This window comes from Microcaecilia unicolor, chromosome 1 (genome assembly GCF_901765095.1).
Source record: "Microcaecilia unicolor chromosome 1, aMicUni1.1, whole genome shotgun sequence".
Lineage (NCBI taxonomy): Eukaryota > Metazoa > Chordata > Amphibia > Gymnophiona > Siphonopidae > Microcaecilia > Microcaecilia unicolor.
Window position 1 is genome coordinate 104,678,977 of NC_044031.1, and position 22,422 is coordinate 104,701,398.

At 39.7% G+C, this 22,422-nt stretch overlaps 1 protein-coding gene across 1 annotated transcript in view; it reads left to right on the forward strand.

Annotated features, from left to right (window-relative positions):
• The window catches only part of ABI1 (abl interactor 1), a 212,429-nt gene that overhangs the window by 107,120 nt on the left and 82,887 nt on the right, over positions 1-22,422 (forward strand). Inside the window, exons 6-7 of the mRNA XM_030201021.1 lie at positions 1,103-1,243; positions 14,690-14,790. Coding sequence (XP_030056881.1) covers positions 1,103-1,243; positions 14,690-14,790 — 242 coding nt within the window. The remainder of the gene's footprint in view (positions 1-1,102; positions 1,244-14,689; positions 14,791-22,422) is intronic.

A 22,422-nucleotide genomic window follows, 5' to 3' on the forward strand; every position in this document is an offset into this window, starting at 1 on the left:
GTATGTTCATGGTGAAGGACTTCCTGTTTAACATGGACAGAGTATATGAGGACAACTGCTTCAGTCATTGACTTTGTGGGAAATTTTATTGGGGATTTAATTTCTGGTAGGATTGTGTGGTTAATATTTATGTGAAATTTTAACCAAATATTTTTGGAATAAAGTGTTAGACTGATAACTGAAATATATTTGGTGGTTGTTTAAAAACTAGTCATCTTGTATATGTGCTTAATGAATATGCATGAGAGAGATTTGCACACCTACTGCTTCAGTAGAATTCAGATGTCTGTTATGCGTATTCATTAGGGGTATCATGAAAACCTGATCAGTTGGAGGTACTTGGATTGGGAGTGAGGATCAAGCCCTACTAGAACCTAGGTTGTTCAATTTCCAAGTTACTTTTTTCTTTTCTTTTTAAATTAAAAAAAAAAAGGTATGAAACTGAAAAAGGCTTGTTGCCACCAGAACCAGTTTTGGTATCTGCGTGTTGGCAGTGACTTTTCCATGTTTTACTGTTGTTGTTGTTGTGTGTTTTTTTTGTTAGAAGCAGTCTCTTGCTAGGGAGTACCATTTGTTAAGACTTGCAATGCTGCTTCTACTAGGAGACAACCAAGTTACATACCTGTAGCAAGATTCAATTCCTCATATACCTTCCCACCTCCCATTGGAATTGTCTTCTAATTAAAGTTTAGAAACTGAGAAGGCCCCATGCACATGCATGGTGAGTTGTAAAAGTTTATAGAAATTGATCTAAGCTATAGCTGCTGTTGTTCTGCACTGGGGTGTGTCCAATGGGATCACCCACTTGTACGGACTTACATCCTGCTGTTTATTGAGAGCAATTACTGTAGGTAAATTACCTGGTTTTCACTACCTCAGTCAGCTTTGTACAGAACACATCTTAAGAAATTCATTGAACTTTTCTTTAGTGTATTCTTAAAATACATGACTTGTCTAAAATGCTTTTCTTCTACTTGCCATTTACATCATTAAAATATTTTGCTAATAAAAGTTTGGGGGGGGAGGGTGAAAATTAACTTTGCTTACAGTAATAAGCAGTTTAATCTGATCATTAAACTAATTTATTCTCCCTTTTATTTAGACGGAATACACCATATAAAACCTTGGAGCCTGTCAAGCCTCCAACAGTTCCTAACGATTACATGACAAGTCCAGCCAGGCTTGGAAGCCAGCATAGCCCTGGAAGAACAGCATCTGTGAACCAGAGACCGAGAACACACAGGTATAGTACCCCTAGTCTTTGACCACAGATGAGCTTCTAGTACAGGTCAGGAGTGTAGCCAGAAGTGCATTTGGGGGGGTGGGAGGAGCATGTATACTCCTCCGCCACTGCAACATTGAGGCATACCTTTTGCTGGTGGGGATGCCAAGTGCCTCATGCTGACATCAGCACTCCTGCACTTGATCAATTCAGTCGCTGAACTGAGCGCGTGTGAGAGCGCTAGCATCAGAATCCGAAGCATGCCTACTGACTTTAGTGCTGCTCAGACAGATATAAATAGATGGAGTTAGTCCAGAGGGTGGCTACTAAAATGGTCAGTGGTCGCCTTCATAAAGCATACGGGAACAGATAGATCTCAATATGCATACTTTGGAAGAAAAGTGGTAGAGGGGAGATACGATAGACATTTAAATACCTATGCTGTATAAGTGCACAGCAGACGAGTCTTTCAATTGAAAGGAAGCTCTGGAATGAGGCGGCATAGGATGAAGGTGAAAAGGGGATAGACTCAAAAGTAACCTGAGGAAATATTTCACGGAAGGTTGGTGAATTTGTGGAACGGCCTCCTGGTGGAAGTGGTGGAGATGAAAACAGTATCTGAATTCAAGAGAGCTTGGGATAAGTACATTAGGATTCTTAAGGAAGTGAGAAGAAGAGTAGATGGCATGGATGAGCAGACTGGATAGGCCATATGGTTTTTATCTGCATACATTTTTCTATGGTTGTGTGTTTTATTAGATGTTTTTCAGTTAAACAACATTTGGTTTCTGTTTTGTAGTATTGTTTATAGTGCTACAAAGCTTTGTTTTAAGTAGATTATCAATAGAAATCAAACAAAATAAAACATGGAAAAGAAAATAAGATACCTTTTTTATTGGACATAACTTAATACATTTCTTGATTAGCGTTCGAAGGTTGCCCTTCTTCGTCAGATCGGAAATAAGCAAATGTGGTAGCAGATAGTATATATATATAAGAGAAACATAAAAGCATTACTTTGACAGTCTGACAGAGTGGGAGGGTGGGGGTATGCATAGGGACATCAAAGCATTTCATTGATATTCTAACAGGATGGATGTGGGTAGGTGAGAGGAGGGTGATAAACAGAGAAATACAACTTTATGGTTTATAATGGGCTAGAAAACCCAGATCCTTATTAAGTCCTGTCTGTTGGGTGTCAAAATATTCAATCATTCTGACTTCAAAGGTCTTACGTTCCTGTATTGTTTTAAAGTTACCTTTCAGGATTCTTACTGTGAAATCACTTGGTGCAGTGTTCTGGTCTTGTAAAGTGTTGGCCCACAGGGGTGGGGGCCTGACTGGCACCGGCTATTTTCATGTGATGTCTGTGCAGATTGAATCTTGTCTTATGCATCTGGCCTGTTTCTCCAATATAGCATCCTTTGTTACATTTTTTACACTAAATGATATATACCACATTGGAACATGAGCATGTGAAAGATTCCTTTATGTTGAATATTTTTCCTTTGTGAATGACTGTGGGGTCCTGTGAAATGTTTTGGCATAGCATGCAGCTGGATGTATTGCAGGGAAATGTGCCCTTCTCTTCATTTTCAGTCTGTGTTGGGAGTTTACTTCTGATTAGCTTTACGCTTTACAAGGCCAGAACACTGCACCAGTGATTTCACAGTAAGAATCCTGAAAGGTAACTTTAAAACAATATAGGAACGTAAGACCTTTGAAGTCAGAATGATTGAATATTTTGACACCCAACAGACAGGACTTAATAAGGATCTGGGTTTTCTAGCCCATTATAAACCATAAAGTTGTATTTCTCTGTTTATCACCCTCCTCTCACCTACCCACATCCATCCTGTTAGAATATCAATGAAATGCTTTGATGTCCCTATGCATACCTCCACCCTCCCACTCTGTCAGATTGTCAAAGTAATGCTTTGATGTTTCTCTTATATATACTATCTGCTACTACATTTGCTTACTTCTGATCTGACGAAGAAGGGCAACCTTCGAAAGCTAATCAAGAAATGTATTAAGTTATGTCCAATAAAAAAGGTATCATCTTATTTTCTTTTCCATGTTCTATTTTGTTTGATTTCTATTGATAACCTTTAAGAGTGGACTAACACGGCTACCACACTTCTCTTTTAAGTAGATGAATTTCTCTGTAATTTAACTTCTGGGTACTATTCTCCAAGTTCATTTTTAACCCCCACCTAGACCCCACTAGATATTTCCAGAAATATGGAAGAAATGTTTTCTAAACTATGACTTTTTGAGCAGGTAAAAACCTGAACATTGCAAAATCACTTAAATATTCATTTCAAATTTAATAGATTTGATAACTAGTTGAAAGAGTAGTAATATACAGCTCAACCCGCTTAATGTCACATCCTGCATAATGTTGCATTTTTTTTATCCATGGTTGACCCCCGTTGTAACTAACAAGGGCTTACTCTGCCTATTGTCATGCCATGTAATGCTGCATATCACTGAGGGCCATGTTTACTAAGGTGCGCTAACGCTAGAGATATCAATAGGAATATATGGGTGTCTAGCATTTGCGCGCGCTAAAAATGCTAGCGTGGCTTAGTAAAGAGGGCCCTTAATGTCAACAGTTTTAACCACTTGGTGTTTTAAAAATTATCAGTTAGTGGCTCAGTCATGATCTGTACTGCTGAAACAGCCAATCATTCTCTTATCACATACCAACTGTAAAATCCCAGGGGGAGACAATCAATATAACTACAAAAATAAAAAAAAAGTCAGTCCCAATACTCGGGAAGTATAGAGAAATCCAGAGTCCTGGGGCACTAAAGAGAACTTGTTTGAAAAAGATACAAAAAGGAGAGTTCAGTATAGGCTGCTCCCACAGCTGAGCTTGAATTTCAGTGAGTTTAGCAGAAATAATGGCTCACTTGAAAGCTCTATGCATCATTTATACTCCTTATTTGAGACCCTTTAATTTTTAATTATTTTCTTATATAAGTAAAACACATACTGAACACTTCACATATAGTTAAATACAGAGTGTGAAAACGTCAGTAGTGATCCATATACACCCTTCTCCAATTGTGTTGACTGAAAAACTAATCAAAAACATAGAGCAGACGGTGAAAAAAATGAGGAAATACAAGTTAAGATAAGTTTGATCCCTTATGTTCTTCAGCATTCTGGTGCTTTTTGTATATTTTGTATGGACACATTTTGTTGATTTGTTTTTGATTAGTTTTTCAGTGGATGGAATTGTGGAAGGGTGTATATGGATCTCTGTTGAAGTTTTCACATTCATGTTTAGATTTAAATATATGCATAGTTTTCAGTATCAGGCTTATTTTCTAAAGAGAAGGGCGCCCATCTTCCGATACAAATCGGGAGATGGGCATCCTTCTCCCAGGGTCGCCAAAATCGCCATAATTGAAAGCCGAGTTTGGGCATCCTCAACTGCTTTTCGTCGCGTGGGGCAACCAAAGTTCACGGGGGCGGGACTGGGGCATGCTTAACACATGGGCGTCCTCAGCCGATAATGGAAAAAAGAAGGGCGTCCCTGACGAGTACTTGGCCGACTTTACTTGGTCCATTTTTTCTTGCGACCAAGCCTCAAAAAGGTGCCTGAACTGACCAGATGACCACCAGAGGGAATCGGGGATGACCTCCCCTTACTCCGCCAGTGGTCACTAACCCCCTCCCACCCTCCAAAAAAAACTTTTAAAAATATTTTTTTGCCAGCCTCTATGCCAGCCTCAAATGTCATACTCAGCTCCGTGACAGCAGTATGTAGGTCCCTGGAGCAGTTTTAGTGGGTGCAGTGCACTTCAGGCAGGTGGACCCAGGCCCATCCCCTCCCCTACCTGTTACACTTGTGGTGGTAAATGTGAGTCCTTCAAAACCCACCACAAACCCACTGAACCCACATGTAAGTGCCCCCCTTCACCCCTTAGGGCTATGGTAGTGTTGTACAGTTTTTTTTTTGTTTGTTTTTTTTTGGGGGGGGGGGGGTTGGGGAGCTCAGCACCCAAGGTAAGGGAGCTGTGCACCTGGGAGCAATTTGTGAAGTCCACTGCAGTGCCCCCTGGGGTGCACGGTTGGTGTCCTGGCATGTGAGGGGGACCAGTACACTATGAATGCTGGCTCTTCCCATGACCAAATGGCTTGAATTTGGTCGTTTCTGAGATGGGCGTCTTCTGTTTCCATTATCGCTGAAAACCAGGGACGACTATCTCTAAGGACGACCATCTCTAAGGTCGACCTAAATGTTGAGATTTGGGTGTCCCCGACCGTATTATCGAAACGAAAGATGGACGCCCATCTTGTTTCGATAATACGGGTTTCTCCGCCTCTTCGCGAAGACACCCTCAGGAAAACTTGGGCGTCCCGTTCGATTATGCCCCTCCACGTGTTTTACATATAAGAAAAGAAATAAAAAAAGTAAAGAGTCATAAAATAAGGAATATAAATGATGTATAGAGCTTTCAAGCGAGCCGTTGTTTCTGCTAAACTCACTGAAATTCAAGCTCGGCTGTGGGAGCAGCCTATACTGAATTCTCTTTTTTGTCCCTTTTTCAATCAAGTTCTCTTTTGTGCCACAGGACTGTGTAGCACTCTGGATTTCCCTGTACTTTCCATGTATTGGGATTGACTTTTTTTATTTTTCTACTTTTTATCACATGACAGATACTGGTTTAGCAGCATGTTCACACAGACTCCGATTAGCAGTTGGTCTATGCATTCACATTTAAAATGGTGATGTAAACGTAAGCGTGTCGATTTGGACTTAAACGCAAAAATGGAAGTTATAAAGATGCTAGATAATCATTGTAAGCACAAGGGCATTGCAGAAAAGTTCGGTATCAATATTTTCACTGTCAAAACTAGCTAACAAGCGGGACAAAATAGAGGATTTTCATTTGTCACTAACAGCAATAAACTATAAGCACATGTGAACTAGCCTGTACATGAAATTTGAAGAGGCATTGATAAAGTGGTTTAAACAGACCTACACTGCACAACTTCTGGTAAGTGTGTCGATGCTTACAGAAGTTTCTGAGCATCTGGCTAAAGAGATGGGTTTACTTGAATGGAAATGTTCCAATGGATTCTCTGAGGATAAGCAGGCATAATAATCTCAAATGTGGGTGATGTCATCCACGGAGCCCAGTGTGCACACTGCCAAGTGCACTGTCACTTTAAATCTTTGAGGCAGTGCCCCCACCACACATGCATGGATCTTCCTGCCTGATTCTCCAACGCAGGATCAGCAATCTATTGTTTTCTGCAGAGCAGAGAGTTTGACTTTTTTTGATCTCTTCTCAGCATGCCAACTTTTACCTTTTTGGTGCCTTTCCTTCTTTGGGACATTTTTTCTTCATATTCTTCTATCAATATTAATTTTTCAATTCTTACATTTTTTTTTAATTCTTGTCTTTTTAAAAATATTTATCCTTTTGGGGCCTCTGAACCCTTCTCTTACTTGTGAAGCATCGGCTATTTTCAGGTATGCGACTACTCGAGCTTCCCATGCCATAGATCCTTTTGATCTAGTGTCAGCTATTTTTCACTACATGTCAGTGAGGGTGCCGAGTGGCTTTAAGAAGTGTACTTGATGCAGTTGGACTATAATCATAATTGGTGTGTTCAATGCTTAGGTCCAGAGCATCAAGAGATGTTCTCTGCATGTGCAAGCGAGGATCCTTAAAGCCCACAGATTCCAGCAAGAAAAACTTTTCGGTTCTGCATCGACGTTGGCATCTGCATCGAGCATGGCAGGGGATTCAGTACTCGACCCAGAACTTGCGTTTGCATCAACCTCTGGTGCACTGATGCAGCATTGAGAGTCCAACATCAGACTGGATACCTCATCAGTCTTGCGCGCATTGAGGGACCTGCATTGAAAAAAAACTAAGAAGCGTCTACATTGCTCTCCCTCTAGGGTCTTCCCATACCTCCCCTGCATCAACATCCTTGATGCACAGGATGCGTCCATTCCACAGTGACTGCTCTCCTCCTCTCTAACTTATCTCTGATCGAGAGCCTTAGAGTTCAAGATCTCCAACACCTGCACAGGGTGTATCTCGGGCTCGTCCACACTGCTTTCTCAGCTGGTACTGACACCTACTCTTAAAGGAAATCCAGGCCATACTCCGAGGAGCTTTCAAGGCTACTGCATTAGCTGTCTATACAAGCTTTTACAGGGTGCTTGCGCCAGCGTGAGCCCAGTCCATAGATGCATCGGAGAGAGAGTTCTGGGAGAAGTCCCACATTCCAGCTTGGCATCAACTGTCTGGTGCGGTAGAAACTAGACCGCATGTATCAACATCACCAGTTGAGCTTTCTCCAACTTTGGAGGCTCATCTCCCATGACACACCTTGCTACAGAGCCATCGCTCTCTTCCTCAACTTTCTATGAACAGTACTTTGAAGAGTGAGACTCAGACCTCTCCTGGGAGATGGATAAAGAACCACAGGACCTCTCAGTTGAGGAGTCGTATGGCATTCCATATGCTCACCACCTGAGAGATGCAGATTCCCTCTGGAGTGTATCTCTCTTTATCTGGCTTTGTCTAAGAGATCACTCAACAGTGGTGTGGTTGGGCCCACAGCTAACTTAGAAGGGCCCTTTCATGGCATGGCACTCCACAACTTCTCCCCCCCCCCCCCCCCCCCCCTCCGGAGATATAAAAGAAAATTATAGATTTTTTTTTCACCTACCCCACATCAACATCTCTCCTCCTCTGCGGCATCCCGGCATCTGACCGCTCATCGCTGAACCCCTTCTCTCTGGTGTACTTTACAGGCATCCCTGGCGTCTTTAATGATCCAATTATTGCTGCCTTCACTGGCTCCGCAGGCTTCTGTCAGTTTGGCTGGGTCCCGCCGGGCAGGACTCAGCCAGTAGAATCCTGCAGGTCTGGTGCAAGCAGCAATAATTAAATCACTGCAGGCGCTGGGAACACCTGTAAGGTACACCAGGGAGGGATGGGGTTCAGGCGGTCAGATGCCGGAACACCACGGAGGAGGAGAGATATTGATGTAGGCTACTGCTGCTGGGTGGGCCTGTGCTTACCTAGGCCCACCCTTAGCTACGCCACTGTTGCTGAAGTCATATCTTTTAAACTAGAAACAGGAGAAAAGCCTCAGAACTTTTTGAAGTTCAAGATTGATTCCCCTCCTAGAGAAGGATTTCACTGTTCCACTTCATTCAATAATGAACAATACTGTACTCAAAAACTAGGAGATTCCACTGACAATTCAAGTAGCCCCAAATGAAATTGATGTAATGTATAGGATACAAAAATCCACTAGATTTCAGAGAACACAACTGCCGTAGCATCCGCTAGTTATGGAATCTGCTTTTAAACGCATTTGTAGCACAAGATTTTGCGCTTCTGCTCCTCCAGACGAGAAGCTAGACAGTCTTTTGGCTGAAAATGTTTTCAAGCTACAATGCCAACCAATTGAATATTAGATTATCAACTCTATTCCACAATTTATTTAAAATCTCTGATACAGAATACTTTAGCTTTCATGGAATTCCTTCCACCCAAAAAAGTGGAGGAATTCGATAAACTTCACAGAAAACTTCTCGACTGTCTTAAATATCTGGCCATATAGGCTTTTAGTATCTGTCTCTTCACGTATTTCTTCCTTATCAATAGCAATGCAATATCTCTCCTGGCTCAGGGTCTCTGACCTCGAATCTACTGTCCAGGGCCATTTAGCAGATGTCCCTTGTGGAGAAAACCTGTTTAGAGACAGTCGAGGAAGTGGCTGACCTAATTAAAACATACAGATATTTATCCAGGCTACAAATTTCTGCTACTTAGAATATCAACGATCAAATTAATACATGTCTAAGTGTGGTTGCACTCCTACTTCTCCTACTCCTTCACCTCAAGAGACTACATCCCAACACTCGCGTCCAAGACAATACCATGGTCAGAAAAGCCAGACACCATCTCAGTCTAAACAAGAACCTAACTTTTGACTCCTTCTTAGGGAGTGTTGCCACTGTACAGTTGTCCATGCCAAACAACCTACCTGTCGGAAGAAGACTGACTCTTTTCTAAGAAAGATGGCCTCTCATAACCTCTGACCGTTGGGTTCTATGCACCATTTAGCATGGCTACACTCTTCGTTGGCAAATAGACCTTTCGACCCTCCACTTAGTCTCGTTTCAACTCCCTCCAAGTGAAGCTACTTCAAGAAGAGCAGCTGTCAGCCCTCCTCCAGTAGAATGCAGTAGAAACAGTTCCTCCACCAGACAGGCGTAGAAAGATTCTAGTCCAGATATTTTCTCATAAGAAAAAAAGACGGGGGGGGGGGGGGGGGAGGGTGAAGTACTCCAATTGGAGATCTATGAGACTTAAACAACTTTCTACTCAAAAAATTTTGTGTAATATTCCTGGGGTCACTACTTCCTGTGATACAACTCCACAAATGCTCTCTAGATCACAGAGCCATGCACAAACATACCTATTCTCCCTGCACAGAAAGTTTCTCCGCTTTCGCTGTGGAACTCTGAACTATCAATACAAGATCTTACCATTTGGTTTGACCTCTGCTCCTCGAGTCTTCACAAAGTGCCTGATTAGTAATAGCAGCAGAAACAATTCACAAATGGGGCATACATGTCTTCCCCTACTTGAACAACTGGTTAATCAAAACAGCTTCCTGAGAATCGGCAAGTGCCTTCATTCACTCCACCGTTTGGCTCCTAGAACTCCTAGGATTTATTTATTTTTAATTCTCTACCCCGGTTTTCCAAAGAATACATACATAATTTTAAAAAATAAATAAAATGTGCATCACAATTTCTTTATATTTAACAATACTCCATCTGCAACTATTACCCACCATCCAATCATTCAAAAGAATGCTGTAACAAAAAATTGTATCTTCAGTAATTTTTTAACTGCACCATATTAGCACATAGGCATAATTAGCCAGGAAATGTATTCCACGGTAAAAGGCCTGCTACTGAAAATGTAGATGCCTTCGTATCAGCATAATTTGCTGAGCCACCAAGTCAGAAGCTAACCGCATAGCATGCTCAGATCTTAAAGTTCGACTTGGATGATATACACATATCATATCCTGAAAATGCAGTAATGCAGATGAATACACAGCCTGGTGTATTAATGGTAACACTTTGAACTGAATTCTATAATACACTGGCAACCAATGAAGTTGTTTCAAGACTGGCAGTATATGAGCACTTTTTGGAACACCAGTAATCAGTCTGGCCTCAGCATGTGGAACAGTTTGCAATGCCTTACACCTGGAGCTTGATATTCCAAGGTACAAGGCATTGCAATAATTCACTTTACTGAAGACCACATTCTACCCTACATCCTGGAAATTAGATACCATCAACATTGGTCTCAATTTTTGCAATAGATGAAACTGGAAAAGGAGGATTAAATTACTTTAACTTGACTCATCACGGTAAGCTTAGAATCCAGTACTACAAGTACCAATTTTGTCTCCTTCTGAACTGCCAGTTGAACATCATTAATCTAAATAGAATTTGGCCATACATCCTCCATACTCATTCCAATAATCATAACTTCAGTCTTGCTCAGATTTAAAACAAGCCCATTCTCAAACATCCACTCGCCACCCTTATCCATACATTCCTGCAACTAAGAAGCGAACCCTGTGATCAATCACCTCAAATCACATCTTCAGCTAGTTAAGACCTTAGTGTTCATTGGAGCTCTGATTGATACTACTCAGAACAAAGCCCTCCTTCAAGCAAAGGCAAAACATCTTGCCACTCAGGTGTTCAACTCCACCCAAGTATCTGCTCAACAGATGCCTGCCTTCAACAGTCCATGTAACGTTATTGGCTCATCTTCACTTCCAAATTCTTCAGTGAACGCTTCTCTCAGTGGGCCTCAAAAATAACTCTGAGTACATTTGAGTGCTATCAGTGCTTTTCATTCTAAAGTTGATGATAAACCAGTTTCAGATCATTCCTTATTAATTAGATTCATGAAAGGTTTGTTTCATATCAAACCTATCAAATTGCTTCCAGTGGCATGGAATCTGAAAGTCATCCTAACAGCTCTCATGAAACTTCCATTTGAACCGCTTGATTCTTGTTCTCTAAAATTTCTCACATATAAGCTAGTGTTCTTAATAACCCTTACTTCTGCCAGAAGAGTCGGTGAGCTTCAAGCTCTTGTGAAAGATCCTCCTTATACCTGGTTCTACCAAGACAGAGTTGTACTCTAAACCCACCCTAAATTTCTTCCTAAAGTAGTATCTGAGTTCCATCTCAATCAATCCATTGTACTATCTGTCGTCTTCCCTAAACTACACTGTAATCCTGGAGAAGCACTGCTGCATGCCTTCTACTGCAAGCATGCTCTAGCATACTATCAAGACATATAAAACCCCATCAGAGATCCTCCTAGCTTTTTGTATCCTTCAATCCTAATAGATTGTAGATAGCCATCACCAAACATTCAGTCTGCCAGCCAAGTTGATGGTATCTGCTATACGTGTGCTGAGGCTAGACTGACCATTAATGGCCATGGCAACTTCAGTAGCCCATTTCCTCTCTGCCTCCATTGAAGACATTTGTAAGGCAGCTATGTGGTGTTATTTCCACACCTTCACTGCTCACTACTGTCTGAAGCAGCATTCCAGGTGGGATAGTTGGTTTGGATAAGCAGCCCTGCAGATTCTTTTTATTAAAGAGCCAACTGCCCTATGACCCTTTTTTCCCCCACCAGGCTCACTAGTCTCTCTAATTGCAGAAAATGATTTTTAATTGTGATCCTGGTAGCTAGTGAGTACCACATATGAGAAAATTATACCTGCTTGTTGTTAGAGAAAGATATAAATTACTTACCTGTAGCAGATGTTCTCCGAGGACAGCAGGCATATATTTTCATCCCTCCCACCTCCCCTTGGAGTTGACATTTTAGCTTTAGTACTGTACTACTGACCCCACTCTTGTGCGTTGGGTGGGAAGACATCCCCACATTTGTGGTGGGGCACTGCCTCAAAGACTTTAAATGACACTGCACTTTGCAGTGTCTGCATCAGGCTCATGGATCATATCACCCACATTTGAGAATATATGCCTGCTGTCCTTTGAGAACACCTGCTACTAAGCTTTTTTTGACCGCTTAAAACAAAAAGCCATAGTATCAAGGTTGTAGCTGGTGAGTGTACCAGTGTAGAGCAGGAGGCGGTTAATGACTGGCTTTCCTGTTTGCCAGATATAATGGAGGGCTACAGACCAGATGATGTGTTCAACATGAATGAAGCTGGCGCCTTTTACAAACTGCTACCAGACCGAACACTATGCTTCAAAAAAAAAAAAAAAAAAAAAGTGCTGTGGTGGAAAAAGAGCAAAAGACTGCCTATTAGCTGTAGTTTGCTTCAACATGTCCAGCACTGAAAAGTGTCCGATGTTTGTAATTGGAAAATGATAAAATCCACACAGTTTCAAAAATGTTAGAAGCCTTCAGGTAACCTCCAAGACAGACAAATGCACATGGATGACAGGCAGATTGGGTGGTTGCATTTGACAAAAAAAAAAAAAGAAACAAAAGGAAAATTCTGTTTGTGGACAGTTGCCTGGTTCACACTGACATCAGGAACCGGACTGCAACAAATGTAGTCTTTCTGTCACCAAACACACGTGCAATTCATTCTTGTGACCAGGGTATCATTTTTATATTCAACCAGTATAGAAAGCGAATTGTGTGGTATATTCTGCTTTCTGTGGAACAGAAGCCGATCGGCTGACATGATATCAAAATTGCCATCAACTTCGTGCATACTGCATGGAATTTAGTTAGGCCATGATCATCAATTGTTTTTGCAAGGTGGTCTGATACATCATATACACCTCAAGATGCTGGTGATAGTTGACATTGATAAGCCTTTAGCGATGCTGTGTGACAAGGAGTGGTTGCAGTTTCGGACAGTTCAGTAACCTTTGAAGAATTTGTAACAACTGATGATGAATTGATTACAACAGAAGCACAGTCCATTGAAGAAATTACAGCAAGTTGATGTAAAAATGACAAATCTGCTCTGGAGGATTCAGAATGTTTTGAAGATGACATGGATGAAACAACCTTTAAAGGAACAACCACTTTTAACACTTGCATAGTCTGTGACCTGCTTTCGGAACAGTGCGTGCTTTCATTAGCAGTTTGGCCAAAAAGCGAGAGACTGAAGAAGGCTCAGCAGACAATGGGACTTAAAATGTAATACAATACTTTAATGTATATAACTAATAAAATAGTCCTTAGTTATTACTACATAAGTCTCTTTTTTTTTTTTTTTTTTTTTTTTTTTTGCTGTTACATGTAAGACTCAACACGGCACAGTGTTTCAGCTTAAAGTGCATGCCTCAGGAGTCTTTAAAAAGTTGGTTCAGCAATAGAAACAAAAAGAGCTACATATGGTCTCAGGTGTTCTTTAAAAAGACAGTGGACAGAAAACGATGTTTCAAACCAATCCACAGTTACCATGTAAACTTTTGAAAGATCATGGAAAAAAGCACAATCCTCTGCAGTGTGCAAAAGAATTGTGCTTTTTTTCCGTGATCTTTCAAAAGTTTACGTGGTAATTGTGGATTGGTTTAAAACATATTAGTTTGTCCACTTTTTTTTTTTTTTTTTAAAGACCATCTGCGACTATATGTAGCTGTTTTTGTTCCTAATTGCTGAACCAATATTTTCAAGACTCCTGAGGAAGGCACTTTAAGCCGAAACACGGTGCCATGTCGAGTCTTCCATGTAACAGTAAAAAAAAAAAAAAGTCTTATGTAGTAATAACTAAGGACTATTTTATTTGTTATATGAATTAAAGTACTGTATTACATTTTTTAAATCCCATGTCTGCTAAGCTGCCTCCAGTCTCCTGCTTTTTGGTTTTCTGTTTGCTTGCTCCGTGGGATTCCTGTGTTCAGCTATCATGAGGTTTCATTAGCAATTTGACAGATGTACAGGAGGATGTTTTCAATGCTATGGCTTGTATTCAGGACGTCTTAATTAACAGACCAGTGGATATCTCGCAGTATAGAATCACACACTTTTTCAGCTGCAGATCAACATATTTGAATGTCAGTTTCCCTTTCATGTTCTCTGTACTGTATGAGTGCGTCAGCTCCTTTGAATAAAAGCAGAAATATGAAAACTAACATCTGACTCTGCCTTTTCTGCTTTTATACATTGTAAATGTATCTAAGGTAAAAACTCCTGTTAATGTCAACTCCGCTTAATGTCACACAATTTGAACGGTCCCTTAAATGTGACATTAAACAGGTTTGACTGTATATACAACACCAGAAGACAGTTGATCTACCAGGTAAAGTTGATTTGGATTGATGATGATTTTCCTAGTTACTTATAACACAACTAGTTTTATCAGATTTGGATATGACATCCGAATATGATATTTTTTTCTTGTAATTAAGCATGGTTATGATTTGTGTTGCAGTGGTAGTAGTGGAGGAAGTGGAAGTCGAGAAAACAGTGGAAGCAGCAGTATTGGCATTCCCATTGCCGTGCCTACTCCTTCTCCACCAACTGTTGGGCAAGGTATACATCTGCTTTTACTATTATGTTCACTTATAGCCTCATTGGAGGTTTTACAACATTTCTTCATGGCCAGAGAACTCTGGAGAACACCTGATACACTGCTTTTGGTGGAAATTGGATTCTACACGTTATTCTTAGGATAAGCTCACTGACTAAACTCAGTGACTAAGTCTCAAGCATTAAACTTGATCAAAAGTAAAATATGGAATGTTTGATGTGGAATTGTTCTGCAATCTGTTTTAGCGCATAAAGAATAGCAGCACTGACTAAAGTCTTGAATACTGCAAACAGTTCATAGCCTCTTACAACCTAATGTGCCTCACACCTGATGTTCAGCAATTCACTCTGCCACCTCCATCTCCAACCCTCAGGTGATAATCCCACATTAGGATGTGTCTTTTATGCACTGATAGGCAAGATGAGTCAGACACACAAGTGAGTAGCATCATCCCAATTTCGGCAACACAAATGACCTTCACAGAGCTCAGGAAATTAAAATTTTCTGAACATGCATGGGACTTCCTATACAGTCACTGCCTCATGAGTTCCTTCAGTCTAAAGTCATGTGAGCTACTGCATGGATGTGGTTTTGATTCTCAGTGTGTTTTAAATTTAACTGCTGAAATATGTTTTGTTTTTCTTAACAAAAACAGGTATTAAAAAAGATTTTATATTTCTATTTTTCCTTTCCTTGAAAAGAGAAGTAAAATTTAATTGGACATTGTGATCCATTTTTTGACATTCCTCTGAAATGAGGGGTGATGAGTTTAATATACCACCTTTCATACTATATTCAGATAGTTTCTCCCTAGTGGGCTCACAGTCTAAGGGGTTCTTTTACTAAACTGCAGTAAAAGTGGCCTTAGCGCACCGTCACACAGGTCTTTCTGGCACACTAAGGCCATTTTTACTGCAGCGGAAAAATACCAATTCAGGGCTTATTGACCTTTATCCCACTTCAGAGTCCAATGCGGTTTACAAAAACGGAATACAGTAACTAAAATACAATACCTAGAATGCATCAAAGTATCTAAGCAAAACAAAAAAGAAAAAAAATAAATTCAGAGAATCATAACCTATTCAAAATTTGCAAAATAAAGTTTTACATTTTTTGCAGAATGACAAATAATTTGGATTTGTTCTGATAAATAAAGGTATGGTATTCCAGATTGAAGTTGCACGGAATGAAAGAGTCATTGAATATACTTTAAAATGAACCCCTTTAGAAGTAGGCAAGTGAAGCAACAATTGATCTGAGTAGAATGTCTAAGCAGTGGAGCAAACGGCAATATAATTACAAATTCAGAAGTAAGATCGTAAAATATTTGAAACATGAAACAAGCTGATTTAAAAGATATTTGAGCCTGTACAGGGAGCCAATGCAATTTAGATAGAAAAGGCAGAACACTGTCAAATTTTCTAATCCTAAAAATTAATCTGGCTGAAGTATTCTGAATAAGTTGAAGTTTGTTCAGTAGCCTCGTAGACAGACCCAGGTAAAGACCATTGCAATAGTCCAGTTGTGATAACATGTGAACCAACAAAGGAAATATTTCATCAAAATAGGATTGCTAAATGGTTAACTAAGGCTCAAAAGACAATGAGGAATCTCTAAGATCTCTCGATTTCTCTTGTACTGGTAAAGTTTTACGTGAGGGTAACAAAATAGCATTAGGAACAGTAATCTTGACATCTTAGTAGTATTTTATTTATTTATTTGCTGCACTTGTATCCCACATTTTCCCACCTATTTGCAGGCTCAATGTGGCTTGCAACATGTACACATTATAGGATAAGAATTTCAGAATAGAGATACAGATGGGTACATAGAATATCATAGCAATCATATTAACGAAATAATAATTTTACAATTCTTACAAATAAGAGTACATAAGTAAATCATATTGGATTGGAAGTGGATTGAAAGATCAACATAACATAATGATATCAGGACACGATATAATATTCAGTCGTGAGGATGTAATTAGGATGAACAGATAGGGTTCCTTAATAGTTGTGATTGGAATAATTAGGAAGTCAGATCGTTATGGGGAATCTTTATTATATGCCTTTATGAATAAGTAGGTCTTTAATAACTTTCGGAAGGTTGTCTGGTCATGTGTTGTTTTTATGGCAATCGGTAATTCATTCCATAGTTGTGTGCAGGTGTATGAGAAACTGGATGTATGTGTACAGACTTGTATTTAAGTCCTCTGCAATTGGGATAATGAAGGTTTAAGCAGGTGTGTGATGAACTTTTGTTGTTTCTCTCTGGTAAGTCAATTAGGTCTGACATGTATGATGGGGCATCTCCATAAATGATTTTATGGACCAAGGTACATATCTTGAATGCAATACGATCTTTCAGTGGGAGCCAATGCAGGCTTTCTCTAAGGGGTCTGGCAATTTCATATCTTGCCTTGCCAAATATTAATCTGACTGCGGTGTTCTGGGCTGTCTGGAATTTCTTGATGATTTGTGCCTTGCATCCCGCGTATAAGGAATTACAGTAGTCCAAATGGCTCAGAACCAATGATTGCACCAATACGTGAAATGTCTCTCTTGGGAAGAAAGGTTTTGCTCTTCTGAGCCTCCACATTGCATAGAACATTTTCTTTATGACATTTTTTACATGGCAGTCTAGATTAAGATTGCGATCAATTGTTACGCCTAGGAGTTTCAGGGTGTCTGCAACAGGGAGAGTATGGTTTGGTGTGTTTATGTTGGGATAGTTGATGATGATAGGCATTGTCTTTTCTGTATTCAGCTTTAGTTGGAAAGCGTCTGCCCATGAGTTCATAATTTGGAAGCTGCAATTTATTTTGTCTGCAGTTTCTGAACAGAATATATATTGTCACATCATCGGCATAAATATATGGATTTAGGTCTTGGTTAGACAATGCTTTGGCCAAAGGTAACATCATTAGATTGAAGAGAATCAGTGAAAGCGGAGATCCCTGAGGTATTCAGTTTCATCATATTATTCCATGCCCACTGTTGAATCCTATCCATACAATGACTGATTTTTCATTTTCCCTGTTTATAGCCATGTTCTAACTGGCAACATTAGCGTGCAAAGATCACTGTTTCTAAAAATCCCAGAATTACTTATTCACAAATTTGCAATAATGGGAACCACCCCAGTGAGCACAAAATAATCTAAAGGCTTCCAATGTATTATACTGTATTATATGTCTGACTTAATAGACCTGCCTCCCAGAAATGCCAAAAGATCATCCCGAACTTTCCTCAATCTACACTTCCCTAAGTGCAAAGGCATAAAATACAAAGTACGGCACGCATCAACCTTCTCTTATATGAGCACGCAATTTTGGAATGCACTGCCGCGCAGCTTGAAGGCGATCTACGAGTTAACCAACTTCCGCAAGTTATTGAAGACTCATCTCTTTGAGAAAATCTACTGTAAAGATCAAAACACATGAAGTCCATATACAATAAAAGAAACGCATAAGTACACTCCCTCTGAATTCCCCTCCCCTTACTTTCACCACACCTAAAACTCTACCCACAGATAAAACTGGTACACCCTAGCATTCTCAGGTTATTGTTCTATCGTCTTATCATCACCCGTTGTTACACTCCATTGAAATATCCCAAATGATATTCTGAATTGACTTCGTCTTCTCTTAACTCTTCACAAAGTAACCCAAAATTGTATTGTAACAAATTGTATTTCCAGATTGTAACAAATTGACTTTGTCTTCTCTTAACTCTTCACAATGTAACCCAGAAAAATCTTATTGTAACAAATTATACTTCCATTAATCACAATGTATTGTAAGCCACACTGAGCCCGCAAATAGGTGGGAAAATGTGGGATACAAAAGCAATAAAATAAAATATACAAAAGTGTGAGCCTTAAAGCAAAAACAAAAGGCTGTGTACAGCATGTAAATCCAAAAACGTATCTGAAAACAGGACTTTGTGCAACAACTTAGTGCAATCTCCAAAAACACTTTTTTTCTGGACATGCCGGCATGTCAAACAATCCTCGACAAGGAAAGGGTTCCCTTGTTCCGCAATAGCTGTGTCAGGAGGAACAGTTGACATGCTCACGAATGAAACCACAATGGCATATGATTTATAGTCCAAATTCAAAACAACTCCACCTATTACTACTACTTAAGGAGCAAATCCCAAAATCTTTTATAGAAGATAGCTCAAAAGAATGCCTCATATTCCATAGGACCATTCAAACTATTGCGGAATACTGTTTGTAATTTGAAAATCCATTTCTGCTCACGCTGGTGCAAGATTTTTGAAATATTTACCATATCTTTTCTTATCCTGCTCCCTGATCAATAGCTAGACATTGCAGCTCTTCAGTCATGCCCCTTTTGTGCACAATGATTAACAAATTATAATACAACTTTTAAGTTCAGTTATCCTTGTTCTTAATTACCATTTTGTATGGCCTATATATCTCAACCCACAAGGGCAAATATTGATATAGACCACAGCCTTAGAACTATAAGATGTAGAACTTCGTAAGGTGATCTGCTTTTTCCTGGTTTCCCACCAAATTTCCATTGCTTCCAATGTAATAGTGCAAGCTGTACAATTTTAGCCATATTTCAGATGACCCAATGTTTGGGATGAAGACATCAAAATGGCACAACATATCCGCTACATTAACCCATTAGTGCCCAATGTTCCCATATGGGATTTTATTATGGGAATATTGGGCACTAATGGGTTAAAGTTGCGGTAATATGCAGTGATAGATTTAGAGCTTGCAAAAATTTCATGCACTGCCAATGTCCGTAAATATTTTCTAATTATTTTCAAAATTTCAGTGTAAAGCTGGAATATTGCAATATGCATGAGATCACGGATTCCATGAGCTGTCTTCCTTCAAGAGTAAATCTCGCTCATTATGCAAAGCAATTTTTTAAAGCCTGGCGTACTAGTTTACCAGGATACCCCGTATTTTCTAATTTATCACTCAGTTGTATTTCAGCCCTTTTAAATCCATGTGTGGTGTCACATGTTCTTTGATATCAGATAAACTGCACAAATGGGAAACTGTTTTTTTTTTGTGTGTGAAAGGGATGCATACTGTCAAAAGACAAGAGTATTACAATCTGTGGATTTAGAAAATACTTCTGTCTGAAAAACCCCTTTTCCAGACATTACTTCAATTTCTAAAAAAATAGATCACTTTAGAATGCTACTATCTGGAATGAAGCTACAAAGGAAATCTGTAGTTGTATTCAATTTTCAAAAGAGTGACTATAATAAAATGAGGAAAATGGTTGAAAAGAAGCCGAAAGGATCAGCTGCAAAGCTTAGGATGCTAAGGGGCTCATTTTCACAGCACTTAGACTTAAAGTTCCATAGCTTACTATGAAACTTTGTAAGTCTAAGTCCTTTGAAAATATGCTTCTATATCAGGCATGGAAGTTGCTAAAAATGCTATCTTGGAAGCCCAGACCAGATGCATTACATGTATTTACAAAAGTGGAAGGAAGAGAAAATGACAGCATGGTTAAAAAGTGAGGTGAAAGAGGCTATTACAGCCAAAAGTATAAGTACATAAGTATTGCCACACGGGGACAGACCAAAGGTCCATCAAGCCCAGCATCCTGTTTCCAACAGTGGCCAATCCAGGTCACAAATACCTGACAAGATCCCAAAAATTTCAACACATTTTATGCTGCTTATCCCAGAAATAAGCAGTGGGTTTTTCCCAAGTCATTTTAATAACTGCCTATGGACTTTTCCTTTAGGAAGCCATGCAAACCTTTTTTTAAACCCTGCTAAGCTAGCCACCTTTACCACATTCTCTGGCAACAAATTCCAGAGTTTAATTACACATTGAGTGGAGAAAAAGTTTCTCTGATTCATTTCAAATTTACTACTTTGTATCTTCATCGCATGCCCCCTAGTCCTAGTATTTTTGGAAAGAGTAAACAAACAATTCATGTTTACCCATTCCACTCCACTCATTATTTTATAGACTTCTATCATATTTCCCCTCAGCTTTCTTTTCTTAATCTGAAGAGCCCAAGCCGCTTCAGCCTTTCCTCCATAGGGAATTCGTCTCATCCCCTTTATCATTTTCATTGCATTTCTCTGTACCTTTTCTAATTCCACTATATATTTTGAGATGCGGTGACCAGAATTGAACACAGTATTCAAGGTGCAGTTGCACCATGGAGCGATACAAAGTCGTCATAATGTTCCCCATTTTTGTTTTCCATTCCTTTCCTAATAATAGCTAACATTCAATTTCTTTCGTATCCGCCGCATCACACTGAGCAGAGGGTTTCAACGTATTATCAACGACTACGCCTAGATCCCTTTCTTGGTCAAAGAACGGAAAAAGGACCCAAATGAAGAAAATTAGAAGCAACATAAGCACTGGCAAGTCAGATGTCAAGCCTTGATTAAGAAGGCTAAAAGCCTACCTTCTTGATGCTGCTTTTAACTCCTAACCCTTACTCACTTGTTCAGTACCCTTATTTTATCATCCCCACCCCACCTTAGTACGTCCCTTATCTCTTATTTGTCCTGTTTGTCCTGATTAGATTGTAAGCTCTGTCGAGCAGGGACTGTCTCTTCATATTCAAGTGTACAGCGTTGCTTACATCTAGTAGCGCTATAGAAATAAGTAGTAGTATTATATGAAGAGAAACTTGCTGCAGAGGCTAAAACAGATAGTAATAACTTTTTCAGGTACATCAGATGAAGAAACCCTGCAAGGGAATCCGTGGGACCATTAGATCATGAAGGAGCAAAAGGAACACTCGGGGGAGGACAAGGCCATAGCGGAAAAACTGAATGAATTCTTTGCTTCAGTCTTTACGAAAGAAGATGTAAGGTCTACCTGTACTGGAAATAGTTTTCATGGGTTATGATGCTGAGGAACTGAAAAATCTCTGTGAACCTGGAAGATGTACTGAATCAAATTGACAAATTAAAGAGTAGTAAATCACCTGAACCGGATAACATACATACAAGGGTACTCGAGAATGAAATTGCTGATCTGCTGTTAGTAATATGTAACTTGTCGTTAAAATCGTCCATAGTACCTGAAAATTGGAGGGTGGCCAATGTGACACCGATTTTTAAAAGGGGTTCCAGGGATGATCTGGGAAATTACAGACTGGTAAGCCTGATGTCAGTAATGGGAAAAATAGTGGAAACTAGTATAAAGGATAAAATTATGGTGTGGATTAGGAATTGGTTATTGAACAGAAAACAGAGGGTAGGGTTAAATGGTCGTTTCTCTCAATGAAGGAGGGTGAGTAGTGGAGTTCTGTGGGGTTCTGTACGGGGACCGGGGCTATTTAACTTATTTATAAATGATACGGAAATTGGAATGACGGGTGAGGTGATTAAATTTGCAGATGGCACAAAATTATCCAAGTTGTTAAAACACATGTGAACTTTGAAAAATTGCAGGAAGACCTTAGGAAATTGGAAGACTGGGCATCCAAATGGTGGATAAAATTTAATGTGGACAAATGCAAAGTGAAGCACATTGGAAAGAATAATCCGAATCAGTGTTACCTGATAGAGTCCACCTTTGGCGGTCAGCACCCAAGAAAAAGATTTAGGTGGTGGTGTAGACAATGCATGGAAATCTTCTGCTGAGTGTGCAGCGGT